Below are 23,464 nucleotides of genomic sequence, written 5' to 3'. Positions count from 1 at the left end.
TGTTAACGACAAAATTTAACATCGTATAAACATGCTACCAAAACTAAAAAATACACAAAACTTTAGTTATTGAGTATCATTTAGTCAAGTTGAGGTACTAAAAATGTAATTTTTGTCCATTTAGTCACGCATAAAAAATCTATTTCGTCATTTTCTTACAAAATATTTTCCCCTTTTTCTCGTTTATCTTTAAATAAAATTTATCAAATAGTAACTTCTGATCTATCCTGTGTACTGCTCATTCTTTTAATTAAAAAAATGACAAGATGGAAGAGTTCTTCATCAGGAAGTATGATTACTGCTCGTTCTTGTAATTTTTAATTTACTAGTGTATTATATTGTATTATTTTACAAGTTTTTTTCGAATCTATTGCAGAGAGAATGATACAAATCGAAGTTAAAGGAAAATCAAAAATTAAAGTTAACTCTAAAAAAGGGAAAATGCCGATTACTATTGATTTTGGAGATGGCTCAACCCAATCACCTGATTCGAATGATGAGGAAAGAACGAAAAAAGGTACAAAATAGTTTTTTTTTAATTAGTATCCGATTACTATTGTAATGCTCAATTTTGTTGTTAATAGTATCCAATTACTATTGTTTTTTATTTTAAATTTTGTTGTTACTAGAATCAAATGAATATATAATGATTTAACTGTTTCTAGTTACTATTTGGGTGCAGAAGAGTCAGTTTCATAATTAGGTTATTTGTGTAGCTAGTTAGAATCCAATTACTATATAATTCCTTTTTCTTTAAATCAGTTGATAACTATTAAAGAGTGTAGGTCTGATAGCTAAAGAGTGATCCTGGGGTCTTTTGGTTGAGCCACTCTGACCCCATCATTTTTTCTTTTAAGGAGTTGCGTCTTTCATCTATTAACAGAATACATATGTTTTCGGTTTTGAGACCCAACCGAGAGATTAATGACGATTCTTATCCATTTTAACATGTAATAGCATAGCTTCTAAACACAATATGTAAGAGGGTTGTTATTAGCTATAGATTTTTTTCTAAACATCACATCCAAAATGGTTTAAGATACAAGAAGTTCCAAAAATGGCTATAGTTTTTATGTATATGCCATACATAAATGTTAATAAGCAAGACGATACTTTTTTTTTTAAAATCTGATACACTATTATTAGTTGTGAAACATGACACTTTTCTAGTTGTAAACCAGATAGACTTGTTCTTTTACAGAATGTTTTTATTTATTTTTCTTATATTGTTTTTAAATCATGTCATTACATCGTGCAGGTAAATACAAAAAAGTATCTTATGCCAAACCTAGATATGAATTTGTTCGTCGCAAAATTAATAAAGGTTTGTATATAATACCTCAATCAAATGTTTAAATTAAATACTTGGTTTAAATTAATATAATATATTTTACTTTGATTATGGCAGTAAATCATAAAAAGAAACTTCGACGACCTAGACTTCGTAAAAGAAAATGTGTGCATATTGATTATAATGAAGAAACAGACAATGATAGTGGCGAAGATGAGGTAGAAGAGGAACAAGATGATGGTGAACAAGATGAGGTAGAAGATAATGTCCAAGAAGATGAGGCAGAAGATAATGTCCAAGAAGATGAGGTAGAAGAAAATGTTGAAGAAGATGAGGTAGAGGTGAATGTTGATAATGTACAAACAGACAATGAAGTAGAGGATCTTGGAGAAAATGATTTGGAAGAGGATAGTAATTGGGAAGAAGAAGAGGAAGCACAAATTGTTGATGAAGCAGAAGAAAGAAGAAAGCACTGAATTAGAAAGTTCAGATTCAATTGAAGAAGATGAGGGATGTATCAATGAAGAAGAGGAAGTAGAGTTAAATGTCGATTTACAAGATGATGAGGACGAGGGATCACATTATGTTGAGAAGGATTTGAATGCAAACAAAAGGAAGGGTAGGAAAAAATTTCAGGAGAAACGGCTTTATATAAGGGCCTCCAAGAAAAATTTTTACTCGTTTATGAACAATTTATCTAGTAAACAGAAAGCCGACATAAAGCAATTAGGGTTTGGTTCATTGATTAAGTTCTCCATAATGAATGTCCCAACAAGATTAGCATATTACGTGCTAGAGAAGTTTTCATCAGAAGATTCAGTTTTGGAAGTTAATGGAAATCTTGTTTTAGTTAACAAAGAAAGGGTGCATGATGTCTTTGGTATACCTATTGGTGGTAAGAAGATACCTTACTGTCCTCAGGTAGATTTTTCAGAAAAAATTGTCAAAAACTGGAGGAAACAGTATCATACAGGGAGATTAACATTGAAGGATTTAATGAGAGAAATGGAGGACCAAAAGACTGGTGGTATGCTATTCAAGCAAAATTTTTTGGTTTTTTTTGTGACAACCATGGTTGAAGGAATTAAGTGCAACACAGTGAACCAGAAGTTTCTACCTTACATTACAAAAATAAATGAAGCTCGTGGTTTTGACTGGTGTGATTTTTTGTTAATTTCTTTGAATTAACAACCGTGGTTTTGAATTCAATGGACCTATCATGTTTCTTCTTGTATGTTTGTTATGATTATAAGTTTTCATTTTATGGTTTACCATTCTTACATTTAATAATAATTTAAGTTTAATCATATGTTGTCTTCTTTCTGTTTTCTAGATTCTTTATGCCCATGAAGCTCGAAAGCCTCAAAATTTTCAATTTCCTCTTTTCAAAAACTGGGATTTGGAATCTTTGAAAGAAATTGAAAAAGAAATTTCCAGAAATGGAGATTTTGAAAAGGTTACTGAAGAAATTAAAATGGTATCAGTAACACGTGAAGTTAAGAGGAAAAGGGCATCAAAGAGGCTATTGGAACACAAAAAGATGATTCTGGAACAAAAAAAGGGTATGAACTTTTTTAGGATATGAACTTTTTTAGAGTTGAAACAGAAATTCAGGTATGAAAATTTAGGATTCATAAAGTTCTTTCCAGTTTTTTTTGCTTATAACTAAATGATAATTTCAGATGTATTTATAATGACTTTTTATTAAACTGGTTTGCTGGAAATAATAGTTAACAACTTGGAAGTTCGAATGTTATTCTTTTAATTATATGAACAAAGCTTTATGCCTTACCATTTGGGGACATAGGATGTTGTAGTTTTAGACATTTTGAATACATATTACATTATGTGCATTATACAACATCATAGAAACCACAGAGTATGTAAATATTATCAATGTATACTTTTTTGTCATATTTGGGTAAACTGGGTGGGTTGGGTAATTGGTATAAAACGGGTTAGGCTATAGCGAAAACAGGGTGAACTCATTGAATTGTCCACTGTTTAATTAATTATTTCAAAATGGGTGTGTAACTCTTCAAAATATTTAATTATGGTCTAAAATGGGTCTTACATAAATTACACGTGGTACATCAATTCATTTGTAAGGCAGTATAACTTACACATCTGTAACCTAATTTTAGTGTAAGGATTAGGTATATTTAATATTCTTTTACATTTTCTTTACAAATAATTTCTATGCTGTAACAGGTTATTAGAAGAAAAATTCGAGACCGAATGCATATGAGGGAAACTCTGAACAAAGAGCTTGTGAAATTATTTCATAATGGATTGAGGATTCGGCCTGATGATGATGAAATCCTGCACCTTAAACAAATTTTTGAAGAAAACATTACAATGGAAGAATTTTATAATTTCTTACCTGAAGATGAATTTGGCGAGGAAGAATTTTTTGGTACAAAAAAAGGATTGAGGGAAACAGTCAATGAAAAAGGTGAATGTTCAAATCCAAGACAGAAAGATGTTACTGGTCTTGATGAAAATTTTGAAGGTGAAATTGATAATATTGCTATTCAAAAACAAGATAAACTTCAAAAGAAAACTGTTAAATTAACTTCAAAAGAAGATCAAGAATTAGCAGGAAAAACTACAAGAATTGAAGGTGTTCGTGAATGTTTGAAGCAAAAAAATCAGAATTCACTTAAAGACATTCAACACAAACAAGAAAAACAAGATAATAAGGAAGGATGTCAATCAAAAGATGTTGAATATACATTTGACAAGGTGGGAGATGAACAACATAGCATGGAAAGAAAAACTAACAGAATTGAAGCTGATCGTGAATCTTTGAAAGAAAAATATCATAATTCACCTGAAGCCATTGAACACAAACAAGGAAATCAAGATGACAAGCAAAGCAGTCAATCAAAAGCAGTGGAATCTATCTTTCAAAAGGTAGGAGATGAAGGCCATGGAATAGGAGGAAAAAGTACTAGAAATCAACTTGATTGTGATGGTTTGATGGACAAAACTCAGAATGCAGCTGAATCAGACGAACGAAATCTAGATAAGAACAAAGTCGACAGAATTGAAGCTGATCGTAAAATAGGAGAAAAAAGTATTGAATCTAGCGTTCACAACGTAGGAGATGCAGATCATAAAATAGGAGAAAAAAGTACTACAGCTGGACTTGATCAGAATGACTTGATGGACAAAATTCAAAATCCAGCTGAAGCCAATCAAGGAAATCAAGATAAGATGAAAGTTGATCAGCAAAGAAAAATTGATCAGATTTTGAATAAGTTGAATTCAAAACGTACCATATTGGAAGTTAATGATTCTGAAATCAAAAAGAAGTCAGGTGTGCATAAAAAGAAAAAGGTTGATCCTTTTTTACCAAGTTTTGACCTTGGATTTGACTCACCCGATAGCATTGAAGATGGAGAAATTCATGGACAAAGAGACTTAGATGAAACTCTGAAAGTGAAAGATCTCAAGTCACTCCCTGACACTGAAAAAGTGTCTCAAAATATATCGCAGATGCCATTTTTGAAGGTGTCAAATTCTGAAGTTTCTAAGAAAGGGTGTGATATTAATGAAAATAAAGAAAATGTTCCAAATCCCTTTCCAATGGTTAAACGTAACAAATTTACTACCAATCATCTTACATCTCCGTACTATATGAGAGAAGTTAAAGTTAACGAAATTTTGAGTTCGGTTGAAGACAGAGTTTCAAGTGCCATATTCTCAGCTAGGTGTGATCCATCGTAAGTTAAAAAAATTTCTCTCTAATTTCTGTTGTTTTATTTATGTTTAACATATATTTTTAAATAATTAATATGAAATTGCAGTGATCCAATCTTTAAAATGGATCAATTGAAGGCTCCGAGAGTTGTTTTTGAGACAATGAGGCCTGAACATATGATTATTGCCCAAGTCATTGATGTATGGGCTTCGATTTTGAATTATGAAGAAAGTAAAAGAGACATGAAAGGAACTGTTAGACTATTTTGCCATACTAATATCATTGTAAGTTGCTTAAAATTTATCTTTTTAGATATAGATAAATGTGTCATTGTATACAATACTAACTTTTCCATTTACATATAATTTTTCTGAAATAGTCACCAGATATGATACAATTTGATTCTTCAGCTGATAAACAAATGCAAGATGAAATTGTATTTTCAAACAGGATTGCTGATATTTTGAAACAATATGGGTTGAAAAGTTTAAAAGATGTTGATTTGGTAAGACTACTTCCTTAATTGAATTTAAATTTTTTATATACTCGTATTAATTATTTGATTTCAATTTATAAAATTGTATTTTCATGATCAAGTTTTCTTTCCCATGATTTCTCAAGTCTCTTACTATGTGATTGTGTTCAAATTAAAAACAAAAGAGATACACTTCCTTGACAGTCGAATTCATGAAAGTGATAATGTTGATCTGATATATGGAACCTACCAAAGAAGGCTGGTAAGTCTAATACCGTTAACTGTTTGAGATTAAAAATTAGAATTTTTGATTATTAACCCTATGAGAAAAAAGAAATTTTTTAACTCTTTCAGTTTAGTAGTTAAAGACCATTCTATGTCATTCGTTGATACTGTTTGTATGTGTTTAAACTCCTTGATGTCAAATTATGTGCCCCACATATTTATTCTTTCTGGTACACAAAAGGCTCACTTAGCTTAGCAAATTCATAGATGTTTTTACTTAAATCCCTCAAGACATTTTATTAGTTTTGGCTTGTTATTTATGGTTAGTCATTGGCATGACAAATATGACTAATTATTATCAAATATTGATGTAATAAACTTTATTCTTTCATTTTCAGAGGGAACTTTTTGGTACATACATGGCTATTGAAGAAGCTGTTGTAACCAACTTTGTACAATCAAAACCCGTCATTGTTAGGATGAATTGGAGAACAAAGAGAAATTTTAATGATTCTGGCATTTTTGCAATGAGACACATGGGGGTATATAAAGGAAATGGTTTGTACAACTTTAACAGTGGTTTTGTGAATGAATCCGTGATAAAAGGGAATGTTAGACTTCAACAAAATCAACTGTACGATTTAAGGAAAAAGTATGTGACAAAGATGCTTACATCAGATTTGAATGAATTGCATAACAATGTGACAACTGAGGTTGAAGACTATTTTAAGATTCCAGAGTTTATGAGAAGAATCCTTGAGAACAAGTCTTCAGCCGAAATTGATGAAAGGGTTAAGCAGACTATGGAAATTGTCATTACCCGGTAATACCTATAAAAAATTAGATAAATTAATTTTTTCTTTGTTGTAGTTTTTATAGTTTTGTTAGATGATTATAATTTATTTGTGTATCTGCAGGTGATTTTTCGTTATGTTCACGGATTAAGAAGACCATGTTGGATTTCATATTGGAGTAGCAGTTTAGACTTACTTTTTCTTTTGATAATTTTGATGACTAGTTTAGATGATATGTAATATGCATTAGTTACATTTTGCATGACCAGATAGAGGGGCTATTGACTTGTTCTATATTAGCATATTAAGAACTACCTAAATCACAACTTTTTTTGTTATCGTCCAACGAATTTGATACACTTATATGCTGATACTTTTTTATTTAAACTTGATACATTTTTTCAATTCAGACAATTATACATCAAATAACTTGATAAAAAATTGACAAAATAGATTGGCAGTCAAATAAGTTAAAGTTCTGAAGCCCAACTAAACAAATACATTTTTGATGAGACTTCCTTTTGATTGGCAGTCACTGGACTAGAAGGCGAATCTTTAAGATTCCAAAACACAATTTCAAGCACTTTCTCATACTCATGACTCTTAAACTTATTGCGTTGGTAATACTTTCTACAGTCACCAAGGTCTGATCCAGTTCCATCGACAAGAACATAATGCAAAAGCACCATTTTGGACGACCTACTTATAAATGTATCCTTCAAACAATCAGTACACTTTACTTGATCTGGCCACTGATATAATATAATGGAAACAATCACATAAACATATATTGTTCTTCAAATACTAAAACAGCCTTCATAAGCAAAATGACCTTCAAAAAGTTAATATATTGTGGAAAAAAAACAGCTTAAAATGGTTTTTAACTGTCAACAGTAGAACATAAAATAAAGATTGAAATGAATTACAAAACAATAATGGAAAAATTGCTTCATTCAATAAAAGTCTATTGTCCTCAATTTACTTCTTTTTGGAGGCTTTAAGAGCTTCAGCCTTGGCTTTTCTCTCTTCTTCCTCTTTTGTTTTCTTCGCACAATTTCTTTTGTTATGAAAAGTCATCTTTCCACAACTTGCACATTTTCGTTTATGCTTCATTGATTGTTCCATTGCAATTTCCTTTGAACTCTTTAATCTGTTTCCACAACCTTTGAATCCTTCTACTTCTGGGTTTTCAATTTTTCTTTCTGCAGGTTTTGTCACACCTAAGAAACTTTCAATGATCTTATCCTTGTTCTTTATTCCAGCATTTGTAAACCCATCTTCAATCTCACCTTTTAATGATCTAACTTTATCAACAAATGCTGAAAGCATAGCTTCATCATTTCCTAACAAGGTCATGCAATTCTCAACAATGTAATGAGCTTCATTTGTTAGCCTTTCAAACTCTTCATTTGATTCTCCATACCTTGTTCTTCTTGTTCTCATTCCTGGAGGAATTAGATCCTTTCTCCAACGCCTAATAATGTACTTTTCTGGTATTTGGTCAATACCGTTTGCCTTGAACATGCAAAAGACATGTCTACACAAGAAGCCATAACGTTCAAATGTCTTGCAGCTATATACAACTGTCTGATTTGCTATGTTATGTATCAACTTAACAAGCAACAAAACAAACAAATTAATACCATTCAGAGATATAATTAATTAGTCAGTGTCATATGATGGATCCATATCCAGATTTTAGATGTGGTCTTTTCATGGAATTTAAACATATGACTGAAACTAGCAGAATGATGTTCAATTGTTCAAACTTCAAAAAACTTTTTCTTTAAATTATGATACACTTTTATAATATAACATGAAAATTTCAGAAGGTGGAAATCGTAACACTCATTCAACTACTCATATTTATTATTCATATATCCAAGATAAATGCCTGATACTTCAAATAAACCTTCACTCATAAACCTTCCTATTCCTACGTTACTAAACTAATATCTCTCCGCCTTGGGCAAGATCACATATTCACATGTTCAGGTGTAATTTATTCAAAAGTCACTACCTGCAGATTTATTCAACTAGTGCCAATACAAAACTTACTCTAAGTGAGTTCTATAATTAACATTCCGTGCCATAAAACGACGACCTTCTTAAAAGAAAATAGATGTTAAACACATCAGCACATATAATCCCAACAAAGATTGTTATGTACAAAAAACTTCAACATAATATGAATAAAGAACAATTTTTCTAGTTTAAAAACTATAAACACTAGAAGTATCTTGAAAGTAAATGTCTTTTTAACTCTTTCATTGTTTGATGTACTTGCAGAATTTTCTTGATCTTTTGAAAATAAGGCTCTATTTGTATCCTCAATTTCTTCTCCCTCTACAGTTCTTAGATCTTCAACTTCTTCTTCGTCCTCTTCAACACCTTTTTTTTTCCTTTTCTTCTTCCTCTTTTCCTCTTCAGCAGACTTTCCAGTTCTTTTATGCATTTCTTTTATTTCTCTAATCAAAATCACATCAACACCTTCTTCTGAATTAACAGAAATCTGAGCACAATCATAAATGGATATTTGAATCTCATTTTGAACAAGTAGGAAGATTGCACGCGTGTAGACATCACATGCTTGTTTTTCGATATTAAGACGTGTTGAAAACCGTGCTATTTTGATAAGAGATTGATGATCCAAAAACTCTAATCTGCTCCCTTGCTTCTCCATAGCCGATTCATATGACAACATAAAATGAACCAAAGTCGATTTCTCAGTTGTAAAGTTGCTAAAAAATGAATTCTCGCTCTCTGACCTGGATGTGGTCCTCACTAAACCTGACATATATAAGTCTCTAAAATATGCAGGTATCCATGTTGATCTGATGTGAGTAAACCATTCATGATCCTCCAAACCAAACTCCTTCATTATTTCAAACCATTTCTTCTCAAACGTATTTGTATCTATCGATAAATTCCACACTATATCATTGAATTTCTTTTTGAAATCTGAATGCTCAAACATATCGTTTCCCACCTAGATATTCAAAATTCATTAGTGAAATTTACTAAAATCATAAAACATGGAATAAACATCCTAAACTAACAGTAATATGCTACTTTTTTTTGAATAAAAACACACTAAAAGTAATAAACAGTCTGATAACTATCATGATGCAATTAACAAAACAATATCAAAAGCTACAAAAATAATCAGATTCATTTACCTTTGATGGAAGCTTTTGCGTAATGTGCCACATGCAAAGCCTATGTCTTGACTCTGGTAAAACAGCCTCAATTGCTTTCTTCATTGCAGGATCTTGATCTGTAACCACCATCTTTGGTTGGCTGCCAAATGCTTGTAGAAATTTTTCAAGTAGCCACTTGTAAGAATCTGACTTTTCGTTGTGCAGCATGCCGGCTCCAATTGATACTGTTTTTTTGTGGTTATCAATTGCAGTGAAAGGTACAAATATTAAGTTGTACCTAAATTAATAAAAACGCAACAGTTAGATTTGCAAACTACATAGTAAAAATATGTAATAGAAAATGTACATTTTAAGTGCACTTACTTATTTGTCCTATATGTAGCATCAAACGAGATAATGTCTCCAAACTCCTTGAAGTTCAACTTAGCCGTTTCATCCGCCCAAAAAAGACCAGCAAGATTTTTGTCTTCTACCTTGTAATTGAAAGAAAAACCTCTGACACATTGTAATGTGTTTTCCATTTTGTTAATCAGCATTTGGGCGTCATCTAATCCTATATAACAATCTATGGCAGTTTTATGGTTCTTGAAATCTGTAACTGTCCCATGGGTTTTTTTGTATGAACCTTGAATGTTGCTATATATATGGTGAGCTCTTGTTGCCCCTATGTTTGAAGTGGATACTTTATGTATGAAATTCATTTCGGCAAAACCTAACTGTCTTGATTTCTTCAATAAATGCCTATGTTCCTTTGGAACCATTTGGTGATTGTGTCTTGGCTCAAATGTATCTAAAACATATGAGTCACTTCCTTCAACAATCTTGAAAATAGCTTTTGCTTTGCAACCAGTAACATGTATTGATGAAGTCCGCTGCCTTTTCTCAACATTTGTTGTATCACCTCGAGTGTTTCCTGCCTTGTTACACAAAAGATACCTTTCCTTCACTATTCCACTCAGTAATTTCTTTTGTGTTGACTTTCTAATGTCAAAACCTGAATGGTAAGCATATCTTTCGTACATCTCAATACATTTTTCTAGACTCTCAAAAATAGCTCCCCTAACTGGTATGAACTCCGGTGGTGCATCTGGATAAACAACTGGATCTTCTTCATCGTATGAAGAAATCCCTGAATTGTTGTAAGAATTTCTTGTAGATACACTAAAGGAACCTGTAACAAAATAGTAATATTGTTGTATTTATATTATCAACTTACAGGACACTTATTTTTTACAGTTATACTAACTTACCTATGCATAACCTACAAAGTTTACACATGTGTAAGTTTTACTTATTGTAACTTACACATGTCTAAGTTACATAGTTTTACATGTGTAACTTACAAGTGACAGAACACTTACAAATGACACATCTAATTGTAAATTTAAAATCGTAATCAAACACATTTTTAATAAAATAGGTCAGTTAAACACAGAGTTATCATATAAATCGCATTATCTCTTTTTGCATGTTAATACGATATTTGAAGATCATACAAATATTTAATAAAATCTATCAGTTAACCAACATATATTATTAAAATAAAATACAATTGATTCAAAATTAAATTCATAGTAAATTATAGAATAATTAGATAAGAAATTACTTACTTGATTCAGATTGACCGTTGTTTCCTGTTGAATTAACTTCTTCATCAAAATTTTCCATATGTATTGGAAACTTCGCCGGAAATTTGAAGAACAACAAAACACCGCTGAAGAAGAATTTCTCCGGAACGTGTTACCAAACGCCGCTGGCCGGAATAATTATAAAATATTCCGAACCCTAGCTTTCTTATTCGCAAAATTTATGTGATAGGATTAATAGCCGGGATCAGATGTTAACGAGGAACAAGAAGAAGGTGTTTATTGAGATGTCGACGGTTGCAGATGATGAATGTCGACGGTCGACGGTGGTGAAGCCGACGGTCGACGGTTGCAGATGGTGTATCCGTAACGGTTGCAGAAGAATAACGGGATAAATTATTCGGCTTTTGTTATTTATATTAGTGAACGTAAAAGGACCATATTACCCTTCCGTGTTTTTATCAGATCTTGAGAATCAACGGCCCAGATTTGGTCCCATGGACTTTTTTTATTTGTTGGACTAACTTTATCCACCCTATATATATATATATGTTTGTAGATAGATGGTTGTGACATTGGGATGGGTTGATCACTGTGTTTGCATATATTTATATTAAATATTGTGGTGTATTTTCATACTAATAATGGCTGACAAATTAAGGAGAAGTCCAAAACCATTTAGTGCATTGCCTTGGTCCTTATGTTGTCTTTTGATTCTGCATTCTTTGTCATGCCATTTAAATCGAACTTCATATATAGATATGGCCATCAATTGTGTGGAGTCAATTGTTAGCTTTAGTGTCAGACATTGTTTTGCTTTTGGGGCTACAAAAACCATAGTCATTTTAACAAATTGTTGTCTTTTATTCATGATCATCAAGTAATAAAATGCAAAGTTCTTTTATTTTCTTTTTGGTGTCATATGAACAGGTGGTTAGTAAATCCAATATCAACTTGTTTGATGTTTCATGACTTTCGAGCAGCAGAAGGCAAAATATATAAAATCTTGGCTTTTAATGAATTAAGATTTGGCAATTTTAATGTTTACTATTTTGGTGACTTTATTTAGGATATTAGCTACGTTTTTGCGTAGTCCTTTTGTTTGACATATTTATTTATTGGTTGAGTATAGGTTATCGGAAATACATAACAAGCTTGGTAAACTGTTCTTATTTCTGGTTTGTGAATCTCCAAAAGATAAGATAACTTGCTTTTATCACGCTAAGGGACACAACAAAACGTAGTTTTAATATAATCCCTTTTAATTATGGGCTATTTACATGAAAAGTCACTCAACTTGTCACAAATACCTATTTTGGGGTCTAAACAAAAAAGTTATCTATTATGGGAAATAAAACTGGCTAAAACATCTATATTGACCATGCAATAAGGTAGCCGGTCACTTTTTATTTTTTACTTTTATTTTGTATTTTTTTTATTAGACTAATTAATGATTTGGATTTTCCACCTCATATTTAATTTATTTTTTTATGTATGTAACCATCTGAAAGTCTTTGACATCTTCCAATTACATCCAAATAAAGAAAAGAGATGAAGCCACACCCAAATCTTAAAAAAAATATTCAACTAAACCAATTAAAAATCAATCTGTGATCGAACTAAACAAACACTATGTCTCTCTATTTCATCGTCACCCTGAATTCTTTGTATATTAAGTTCCATAATAATCAATCAAGAGCTATATGCAAATTACTGTGTCTATATCTATATATTTATATCTATAGCTATAGATCTAAATAATTCATCAGTATCTATATATGCATCAATAGAGATTGAAGGGAGAAAACAAATTAAAGAAAGAAATCGGAATCAAAAATTCAAAGTATAAGAGCAGAAAATGGTTGGCCGGAAATAGAGTCGCCTGAGATGGCTATGGCCGCAGTGGGTATGATTGAGAACCAATCTTCCACCAAAAACACCTTCATCATTTTCACCTTCACCACTGGTAACCCACCACACTTAGCACCGCAATCTTCCACCAATTGCACTATTTCCGACCGTACCCACAGCCGCCATAACCTCCTCCACCATTTCCGGTGATATTTAATAAACCTCAACATAATAGTGACCAGCTGTAGGCGTAGCCTGAATCAGAAAAGAAAGAGAGAGAGGAGAGAATCTTGATTGATGAATCAATTATTATCACTATACAATCAAAGACGAATTCCATCGGACCTTTTCCATGAATTTAGATTTATATTTATATATAATTAAAGAAAAAAGGTTTAAGTGGGTTCCAGGTATGTACACATAACTGCCACGTGGTAATAACCGGATACACATCAGCCTCTAGCCGGTATAAACCCCAAAAAGACGTTTTAGCTGGTTTTGTTCCCCATAATAAATAACTTTTTTGTTAGGACCCCATAAAAGATATTTGGGACAAGTTGATAGACTTTTCAAACAAATAACCCTTTAATTATTGTAGCTATCTCATGCATATGTGTGGTATGGGATTTTCTTGGGCGGTTATTTGGGAATTTATTAATTATGTATGCTATATAGATAATGATGTGTGATGGTGAATGTGACGTGTGGTTATTGTTGGACTTGTACACATAGTACACTAGATTTATTTAAGTTGCCATGTCACGAAGCACGTTAGGGGCCCTTGATGGTCCAAGAATGCACAACTTATGTTATATTTAAATTAGACAAGCAAGTAAATAACAAGAACAATATCCAGTTCAATTGTAGTACATCAATGCAAGGATAATCATATGTATCATTGATTAAACGATGAATACATGATTGATCTTACACACTTGACTTACAAGAATACAAAAGAACAGAGGTAATTGCTAAGTCTAGACACATTAAAAACTTAAACAATTACAAGTGACACACACTTGATATAGAGGAAGAATTAGGGCAACACAGCCTTCTTTGATGGTGACTTGATGGTGGTTGTCGACATCCAATTGGCTCATGGTACTTGAATCATGTGCCCTTGTCTTCTATACCAAATCGGGTATGAGAGAGAGAGAACCCTTGCTTTGGTCCCAACATGTACCTTTGCCATTCAAGGCAAATTACAGTTGGTTAACCACCATGTGACTTCTTGTCTTCATTTGATTTGAATTCTTCCCGCCATGACCAACATGTTGGAGTATTCAACTTGCTGAAGACGTCACTTCACCTACTGATGACTTGCTAAAGACTTGCTGACGACATACGTCAGCGAGCAAGTCTTCTTCAGCGAATCCCAGACTTAACAATCTCCCCCTATTTACTGAGGAGACTTGCCAAGTGAACAACACTCAAGACATACAAATGAGGGAAGAGAAAAATGTCTGTATTTCATAAAAAAAATGTTACAAGCAATATACATTAAATGTCAAAGACATTTGAGGCCATTGCTGCTTCTATTTCAAAAGCTTCTTCTTGCTTGGCTATCCTTAGCACCGGATCATCTCTTCTATGAGGCTTAGTTAGCTCCTCATCTATCATGCTGATGACCGATCTGGCACTCGACACTCTGACAAACCTTTTCCTGAGGCCAATCAGAAATCCAGTGGATGCCTTTTCCATTTCAGCAATGCGGAAGAAGAGTTCATCATTTTGAAAGTTGTTGAAGAAGATGCCAGCAGGTTGTTCAAGAACTCTTCCTTCTTCAAAGAAGGCTCTGGGAGGTAGCTTCCGATTCAGACCAGCATCAGTGAGGATAGGAGGAAGGTCAGCAAGCAGGAGTCTTTCAGCATGTTTCCTCTTAGGTATACGCTTGCCTGCTGACAAGGTAACGGCTGCTGGGGTCCCAAAGACAGCTCTCAGCAATGGGAGGTCTGCCTTGAACTTTGTTTCAAACTTCAGAGCTTTATCAAAATATTCTTTCAGCATCTTCTGAAGGTGTACATAACTGGCAGCCTTTTTGTTCTTTATCAGCATATAAATTTCAAACCATTCTGACGCTCCAAGGTTGGTGATCTTCACATCTTCAATTCTTGTTGCCGCAGTGTCCCCTTCTCTTATGAACTTCAGATTTGATTTGGTTCCCAAAGCTGCTTTGTGAACTTCAACAGCAGTTATTCTTTCCTTCCTCTTTCTATCATTCATGATCTTTATCCACTTGGCCTTCTCGCTCTCAAACTTCTCTCTTTTCTCTTTCAATCGTTGCTCTACATCAGCTTGTTTTTGTTTATAGAGAGCTTGAGGCCCACCAGTGGTCAGCAACATCTTTTGTTCAGCATCCATCTGATCCTTCTCGAAGAGGGACAACTGGGAAATGAACTGCAGATTTTTCTTTTCATTTTCCTCGTTCAATTTTATTCTGTCAAGCTCCTCCAGGGCCTCTTCTTGAGTTTTTCCCTCGGCAGTAAGAGAGAGAACATCGATCACCTGAAATTGATTGCCTGCCGGGGAAGTGATGGATACGTTTTGAGCAGTTAGTGAGGAGGATGGTCTGCTGAGAACGCCAGCTTCTACAAGCTGCTGCCTTCCAGCCTCAGTCATCTGAGTAACTTGAGCATTTGCAACATAGCGAGGATGAAAGATAGGGAGCATCTCTCTAGATCTATCCGTCTCCATTTCTTGAATGCGAGCGGCTTCCCATTCTGCTTTTAATGTTTGAGGACTTGCTTCCTCTTCTTCATTAAGCACGTTTTGATCCGGAGGAGCATCACTCATAGCCAATGACTGCTCCCCCTCAGCATTTTCACCTGTCTCCCCCTCAACTTCAGCATGGGGAACTTGTTCCTTCTACAGCCACTAATGCTCTTTCTTCATTTGTTGTTTTAGTGGTTGTAGCATTATTATCATCTTCGTCAAGGACCTTGTTAGCAGTTTCTTCAAACATATTACTCACTACCTTTTTTACTGCTTTAGAGACAAGATCCAAGATGACAGCATCAACTTTCTCCCCCTTGGAGGTTGTATTATTAATAACAACCTCCACAGTTGCTGTCAGAGCCTCTTTCTTGTTGAGAAGTTGGGTGAGCAAGTTCTTGATTTCCCCAACTTCAGCCTCTAGCTTCTGTTGGCACTTACGATCTTCCTCAGTGAATGAGACTTGAGGAGGAGGAAGACTGGCCACTTGTGTTTCCAAGGCACTGATCGCCTTAGAGTTGTTCTCAACCTGGGTGATAAGGAGAGACACCAGGTCAGCAAGTTTCTTAACCTCAGCAGCAGCAGCTTTACTGCTAGAGGATGCCTTCTTTGCAAGCATTCTGGTGGCATTACCAGTTCTACACAGCGATCGAGTTACTCCCCGGATGGCCTGCTAATCTCTTCTAATAGAGGAAGAAAAGATGCGCAGCTTAGTTTGATCAACATCTATAGAGATAGATTTCTCTTTGATCTTATCGATGCTGGCAGAGTTTTCTTTCTGCATGAGGTACCAGCTTTTTAGTGTATTCACCAAGGCATCGTCTTCAACATCTTTCAATTTAATTGCAATAGAAGCAGCCTTGGTGAGATCATTAAGGTTTTCTTCAATCCTGGCAAGCTTGTCAGCGGAGTTGGTATTGAAGGAAAGTCCCAACTCTTTGGCAGTTAATGGAATATCAGCAGGCTTGCCAGAGGTACACCCGAAAGTACGAAACGAAGAAGGCATGCCAAAGGAGGGCATGCCTAGTGCTTGTACATCTACTTGTTCTGAGGTGGCTGCTTGTGGTGCTATATCAACAATTTCAGTGTGAGTGTCAGCAGCGACATCTTCAACATTTTCAGTAACTGCTGCACTATCATCAGCAGCAGTTTCCTTATCAGCATCCTCCTCCATGTCACTAACTAGTACATCAGCCTGGGTAGAGAAATCCATCTGGAAATCTTCAACCATGAAATCATCTAGCTCAAGATCACTCTCTTCATCATCAAACTCAACATCATCACCAACATCAAAACCACCACTTTCCACAACATTTTCAACCAATTCATCATCATTACCTTCAGCAATCACATTTTCTTGTTCATTTATGACCTCATCAGCACCAGACCCAACCACCACATTCTCAACATGATGAATACCAGCTCTCGCTTCAACTGAAAAATTTAAAGGGTCAGGGGAACCGGGTGCCTCAGAGTCAGTGTGTTGTCGCACCAACTCATCATCGGCCGTAGAATTTGCTGACTCTATCAACACCTGTGATCTGGCTGCTGTCAGTGACTCAGAGGGTTGAGAAGAAGGGGGAATTATAGTAGTGGTTGACTCAACTCTAGTGGGCTGGGGTAACCCATGTTCTACACCAACCTCGCCTACAGAAGTTTGAGGTGGTTGCTGACGGTTTCCCATATTCTCGTCAGCAGTCTGTTGGGAGACTGCTGATGGGCTAGCTGGGTTTCTAATGTCCTTGGGTCGTGAGGACTTCCTAACCTTAGTGGTTGGACCCTTTGGTACTCGCTGCTGCTGTGTTGGGACAGCAGCAGGAGGTGAAGTGGAAGAAGAGAGAATTTTTAATTTTCTTAATTTTTTGGGTTTCTTGTGAGCTTTGGAGGCTGCTGGGGGGATTACCAGCACACCAGTTCCAGAGGGGTTTGGTGCATATTGTTCAGGAAAAACAGTGATCAGTACCTGATTCATTGCTGCAGTAAGCTCAGCGAATCTTGCTTCAAATTGTTCTGGATCACATGCTGGAGTCTTATATACAGTATTGGCAATTCTGGGAGACAACATGTATTGAGCACCAGGAGGCATGTACTTCTCCTTTAATTCCTGTTTAAAGATCAGTGATAGAAATCTTGCAAATGGCATTGAACTTGATCTATTCTTGATGGATACTTTCCCTTTAAGATCTTCAAAAATGACACTGGCAAAGTCAAGGAATTGACCATTTGCCAGTGTATATATCATCTGCATCTGACCAGCAGTGGCTTGATCAAATGATCCACTGTTGCCACCATGACATTGTATTACATGAGTGAACAGTAGCCTCCACACCCTTGGCAAAAACTTCTTTTGGGGGTTGTTGTGCACAGCTTGCACAGGTTCAATATTGGTACCATATCCAATGGTTGCCAGCCATTCCTTCCATACTTGGGTGGATACCAACCCAACAAACGGACGCTCAGCAGATTGTTGAGGAAGACGAAGAGCACGCCTCAACGAGTCAACAGTAATAGATATTTTGTGTTCCCCTTTCATCACAGATCCAGTGATGACATCATTGACCTTGTCATAGTCACAAGTCCACCAAAACTCTCTTAGGAGATGAAGAGGCATTTCCTCAGGATCTCTGTAAATCGTCATTCTGACGTCACACCCCTTGATGAAGTCTAACATGGAGAAGTATCCTTCCACATTTTCTGGGATACTAGGAGAACCAAGATAGTTGTTGGCCTTTATAATGAGTTTAGAGGCCTGGAAAGAAACAAGATTAGAGGAGGGGATCCCTTCTGGATCATATTTCTCAGAGATGAGATATGTTGGAATGATTTCTTGTTGAGAAGAAGAAGCCATTTGGGAAGTTCTAGAGATGATTGGAAAGATCAAGAGATGTTTGAAAGATTTTGAGAGAGAAGTTTGAATGATAGGAGATATTTAAAATTGATAGAGAAGAAGAAATGAACGTAAAAGGTGGAATATGGAAGGGATTATGAATATATACGGCATGGATATGGGCCCCATAATTGCAGAAAAGTGAGTCGTCACATGTACTCTCTTTCATATGTGGCATAAAAATATTATCTTAAAATTATAGGACAATGTATGTATATACGTATGAGAGAGGTATAATGTGACTATATGAACCACGATTTCACCTTTACTCGAGTTCATACGGCGCGTACAGTGTACAAGTTGTCCATTTGGGAGAAAATCGAGGTAACCGTTTGAGATATATATTATAAAATATTAACAAAATACGTAGTAGAATACACTCAAATAAATTGAGGTGTCCACTGAAGAGTTTATTTCAAAAAAAAGAATGGTTACCAAGTTTTCATCAGCACCACAAGGAAAGAAGGAGTGGATGCTGATGGGCATTAAACAATTTTTTGGCAAATTGTCAGCCATCAACGGATTTTAGATGTCTTTACCAGCAGCCGTTTGCTGCTGGACTAGATAGGGACTTTCAGCACCCTATTACTTTTATTATGCTTTTTCCCAAAGCATCAGGGATCAACGGATTTTAGATGTCTTTACCAGCAGCCGTTTGCTGCTGGACTAGATAGGGACTTTCAGCACCCTATTACTTTTATCATGCTTTTTCCCAAAGCATCACGGATCAACGGATTTTATGTGTCGTTACCACAGCCGTTTGCTGTGGATTGGATGGAAACTTTTGGCTTTCCATTTCCTTTATTTTGCTTTTTCCCAAAGCAACAGGGATCAGCAAGTAAAAGGAAGAGCTCGCTGATGATTTTGACTTAAAAAAAGTTGCTGCTCATCTTCATAAGAGGAGGATGGGCAGCAAAACATGAGTAATCATGTTGCTGAACTTGTAGGATCACAATTTAACATTCCCAACCTGCTGACAAGATCCTTGAATCTTTTTTCATCTAAAGGTTTAGTGAAGATGTCAGCAAGTTGGTCATCAGTGGGAATGAAGTAAATTTCAACATCCCCCTTCATGACATGATCACGAATGAAGTGATACCTAATGTCAATATGCTTAGTTTTGGAATGCTGAACAGGATTATGTGTGATAGCAATAGCACTAGTGTTATCACACATGATGGGGATCTTAGAAAAATTTAGGTCATAGTCAGCAAGTTGGTTTTTCATCCAAAGGACTTGTGCACAACAACTTGCTGCAGACACATACTCTGCTTCAGCAGTGGAGATGGAAACTGTATGCTGTTTCTTACTAGACCAACTAGTCAGCCTTCCCCCAACAGTTGACATCCACCACTGGTACTTTTCCTATCTAACATGCAACCAGCATAGTCAGAATCAGAGTATGCAACTAAGTCAAAGTTAGAATCCTTGGGATACCAGAGACCTAGAGAGGAAGTCCCTTTGAGATATTTAAAGATATGCTTGACAGCGAGAAGATGAGACTCCCTGGGTGATGCTTGATACCTTGCACAAAGACAATTAGCAAACATGATATCTGGACGACTCGCTGTGAGATACATTAGTGAGCCAATCATCCCACGATAGAAGGTGGGGTTCGCATGCTTACCATCAAGGTCAACATGGAGATTGTTTGGAGGAGACATGGGAGTAGGCTTTGTGGTGATATTAGACATATCAAATTTGGCCAGCATGTCTCGTATATACTTTTCTTGGTTTATAAAGATGCCATCAGTGAGCTGACGAATTTGTAGACCAAGGAAGAAGGTTAGCTCACCCATCATACTCATTTCAAAGTGAGAAGACATTAGTGAGCTAAATTTATTGCAAAGTTTCTTGCTGGAGGATCCAAATATGATGTCATCGACATATATTTGCACATAGAGAACATGAGCACCCTTTCTATAGATAAAGAGGGTGCTGTCTATAGATCCTCGCTGAAACTCATGAGAAAGAATAAATTTAGAGAGAGTGTCGTACCAAGCTCTGGGAGCTTGTTTAAGACCATATAATGCTTTATAAAGACGATAGACGTGGTTTGGCTTGGTTAGATCTTCAAAACCTGGTGGCTGCTCCACATAAACTTCTTCTTCGAGTTTTCCATTTAGGAAAGCACTCTTGACATCCATTTGATATACAGTGAAGTTTCGATAAGCAGCATGTGCCAGGAATAAGCGTATTGCTTCAAGTCTAGCCACTGGAGCAAAGGTTTCGTCATAGTCGACACCTTCTTCTTGAAGGTAACCTTGAGCTACTAACCTAGCCTTGTCGCGTATAACAACACCATCTTCGTCCATCTTATTCCTATAAACCCATTTAGTTCCAATGGGTTCTTTGCCAGGAGGAAGAGGAACTAAGAACCAGATATGCTGTCTTCGGAATTGTGTTAGTTCTTCTTGCATGGCTGCAACCCAAGATGGGTCAACCATGGCCTCTCCAATATTCTTAGGAGTAATCATCGACAGGAAATTGACATATAGACATGTGTTTCTAGTCGCTGATCTAGTCACAATGCCCTGCTGAGGATCACCAATGATTTGGTGAGCAGGATGACTTGAAGTCCATTTAAGTGATGGGACACTTGATGAACCTAGAGTGGCAGCGGAAGACAGTTGTATGGGATCAACAGGAGAAGAATAAGAGGAGAAATCAATGGTAATTGAAGGATCAAGAGGAGTTTGATTAGTGGAGCCATTTGTGATTTGAGTTATCAATGATAGGATCATCAGCAGACTCCATGTCTTCAGTGTTAGCTGAAGCATCATGAAACTCATCATCAGCAGAGTCATCAACTTGCACATCATCAGCCAGTGATCTAGGTTTGGCTGATGCAACATGGATTGACCTTAAGATAGGCTCAACTGGCTCAATCGTATAGATATGAGCAGCAACTTGTTCCAGCTCAGGGTCTGCTGAACTGTCCTCAGTGAGTTGCTGATCAAGAGGAGGTGAGCAAGAAACGTCAACAAATGAGTCAGCATCCTCCATAGGAGGATTAGTGAACTCATTGAAGATCTCTTCAGTAGAAGATGGCTGGATATCTTTAAGAGCAGATGAGCTTTCATCAAAAGTGACATGAATGGATTCATCCACTTTTTGAAGTCGAGTATTGAATACTCTAAAAGCTTTTCTAATGGAAGAGTATCCAACAAAGTAACCATCATCAGCTTTAGGATCAAATTTGCGTAAATGATCCTTATTATTGAGAATAAAGACAGGACAGCCAAATACATGGAAGTATTTGATTTGAGGTTTCTTTCCTCTTAAAACTTCATATGTTGTTTTGTCATGTCTTTTAACAATGAGACATCGATTTTGAGTGTGACAAGCAGTGTTGACTGCTTACCCCAAAACCTACTTGAAAGAGAGGACTCACTGAGCATAGTACGTGCTGTCTCTATAAGAGTTCTATTTCTCCTTTCAGCAACACCATTTTGCTCAGGAGTTCTAGTGGAAGAGAAGTTTTGTGAGATCCCTTGATCAGCACAAAAAGTTTCAAGAGTGTGGTTTCTAAACTCAGTGCCATGATCACTTTTGAGTTCTTTGACCCTTATGCTGTTGAGATTTTCCATTTTCTTAATGAATTTGATAATTTCATCAGCAACATCACTCTTAGAATTAAGAAAAATTGTCCAAGTATATCGTGAATATTCATCCACAATTACTAAAGTGTATTTGCTACCCTTAGACTTTGGACATTCACTGGTCCAAAAAGGTCCATGTGAAGAAGGTGAAAGCAACCCTTAACAGAGTTAGCTTGTTTAGTTTTGAAAGTAGCTCTATGGCATTTGCCTTTTTCACAAGCACCACAAAGTCTATCTTTTTCAAAGGACAGAGGAGGAAGCCCACGAACAAGGTTCTTTTTGGCCAGTGAGTTTATGGTTTTGAAGTTCACATGCGACATACGCTTGTGCCATAACCAATTTAACTCGGATGCTGACTTAGCAAAGAAACAAGTCTCACTATCAGTCTTGATAGGAGTGAAGTCTACAAGATATACATCTCTTTTTCTTGGTGCAACCAAGACGACTTCCTTGTTGATGTTTACTATAGTGCCTTGATGTTTATCAAGGATTACCTTGTAGTCAACATCACATAGTTGACTTATGCTGATGAGATTATGCTTTAATCCATTTACGTAAGCAACTTTTGAGAATTTTATGAGGCCATTAGAAAGAAGACCATACCCTTCAGTCTGTCCAATGGAGTTATCACCAAACACCACTGTAGGACCAGGTGCCTCAGTATAGTTGTCCAGCAGGGATTTAGAGCCTGTCATGTGTTTTGAACAACCGCTGTCCAAATACCACACTCCTTTACCTAGCGATCCCTGCATGGATGAAAAGAAAGGATTTAGGGTTCATTTTGTTCATCCCTTGCTATGTCAGCAGGATTAACTGAAGATACTTCAGGAGAGGATATTGGCTCTACTGAGAGAGCCTCCTCAAGAGTTGTGTGATTTCCCACAGAGACAGGAGTAGTGTTATCTTCATTGGAGGGCATTATGCTGGTTTCATTACTATGAAGATATGCATAGCTGCTCACTACATCAGGAGCGCTATACTCAACCAGCATTGAAGGTTGTCCCTAAGCGTTTGAAATAACCCTTTGAGAATGGGGAATTTCAAAGCGCTGAGCTGCAATATATTCAGCAATGCTTGCATTTGTGACAGAGGAGTATCACTGATAACAGGCTCAGTAGAGAGGTTCTCACTGATCCGTGTAGAGGAAGAAGATGTTTCAGTAGCTGCAGAGATG

At 35.8% G+C, this 23,464-nt stretch overlaps 2 protein-coding genes across 2 annotated transcripts; one reads left to right on the top strand and one right to left on the bottom strand.

Annotated features, from left to right (window-relative positions):
* The first annotated feature begins 258 nt into the window (after positions 1–258).
* Positions 259–6,618, top strand: LOC122601262. The gene is made up of 11 exons (XM_043774026.1): positions 259–289; positions 377–517; positions 1,259–1,324; positions 1,409–1,702; positions 1,794–2,212; positions 2,625–2,768; positions 3,503–5,019; positions 5,104–5,281; positions 5,377–5,502; positions 6,096–6,520; positions 6,615–6,618. The coding sequence occupies exons 1-11, from the start codon at positions 259–261 to the stop codon at positions 6,616–6,618; spliced, it is 3,345 nt and encodes a 1,114-aa protein (XP_043629961.1).
* Positions 6,619–7,469: 851 nt separating this feature from the next.
* LOC122601261 (protein FAR1-RELATED SEQUENCE 5-like) lies at positions 7,470–11,320 on the bottom strand. Its single transcript, XM_043774025.1, has 5 exons — positions 11,263–11,320; positions 10,016–10,823; positions 9,671–9,929; positions 8,775–9,480; positions 7,470–8,086 (listed from the first exon to the last, which is right to left on the bottom strand). Exons 1-5 carry the CDS (start codon positions 11,318–11,320, stop codon positions 7,470–7,472), a joined length of 2,448 nt encoding a protein of 815 aa, XP_043629960.1.
* Positions 11,321–23,464: the final 12,144 nt, after the last annotated feature.

This window comes from Erigeron canadensis, chromosome 5 (genome assembly GCF_010389155.1).
Source record: "Erigeron canadensis isolate Cc75 chromosome 5, C_canadensis_v1, whole genome shotgun sequence".
NCBI classification, from domain to species: domain Eukaryota; kingdom Viridiplantae; phylum Streptophyta; class Magnoliopsida; order Asterales; family Asteraceae; genus Erigeron; species Erigeron canadensis.
The sequence above is the reverse complement of the archived record's forward strand: the minus strand, read 5'-3'. Positions and strand labels throughout refer to the sequence as shown.

Bases quoted from the DNA above. Each gene is read 5' to 3' on its own strand.
- LOC122601262 (XM_043774026.1), top strand. From the start codon at position 259: ATGACAAGATGGAAGAGTTCTTCATCAGGAA. The intron at 290-376 runs GTATGATTACTG...AATCTATTGCAG, and splicing joins GAAGAGTTCTTCATCAGGAA to AGAGAATGATACAAATCGAA. The intron at 5,020-5,103 runs GTAAGTTAAAAA...ATGAAATTGCAG, and splicing joins TCAGCTAGGTGTGATCCATC to TGATCCAATCTTTAAAATGG.
- LOC122601261 (XM_043774025.1), bottom strand. From the start codon at position 11,320: ATGGAAAATTTTGATGAAGAAGTTAATTCAACAGGAAACAACGGTCAA. The intron at 10,824-11,262 runs GTAAGTAATTTC...ATTTTGTTACAG, and splicing joins CAACGGTCAATCTGAATCAA to GTTCCTTTAGTGTATCTACA. The intron at 8,087-8,774 runs GTACATCAAACA...TACATAACATAG, and splicing joins AGATCAAGAAAATTCTGCAA to CAAATCAGACAGTTGTATAT.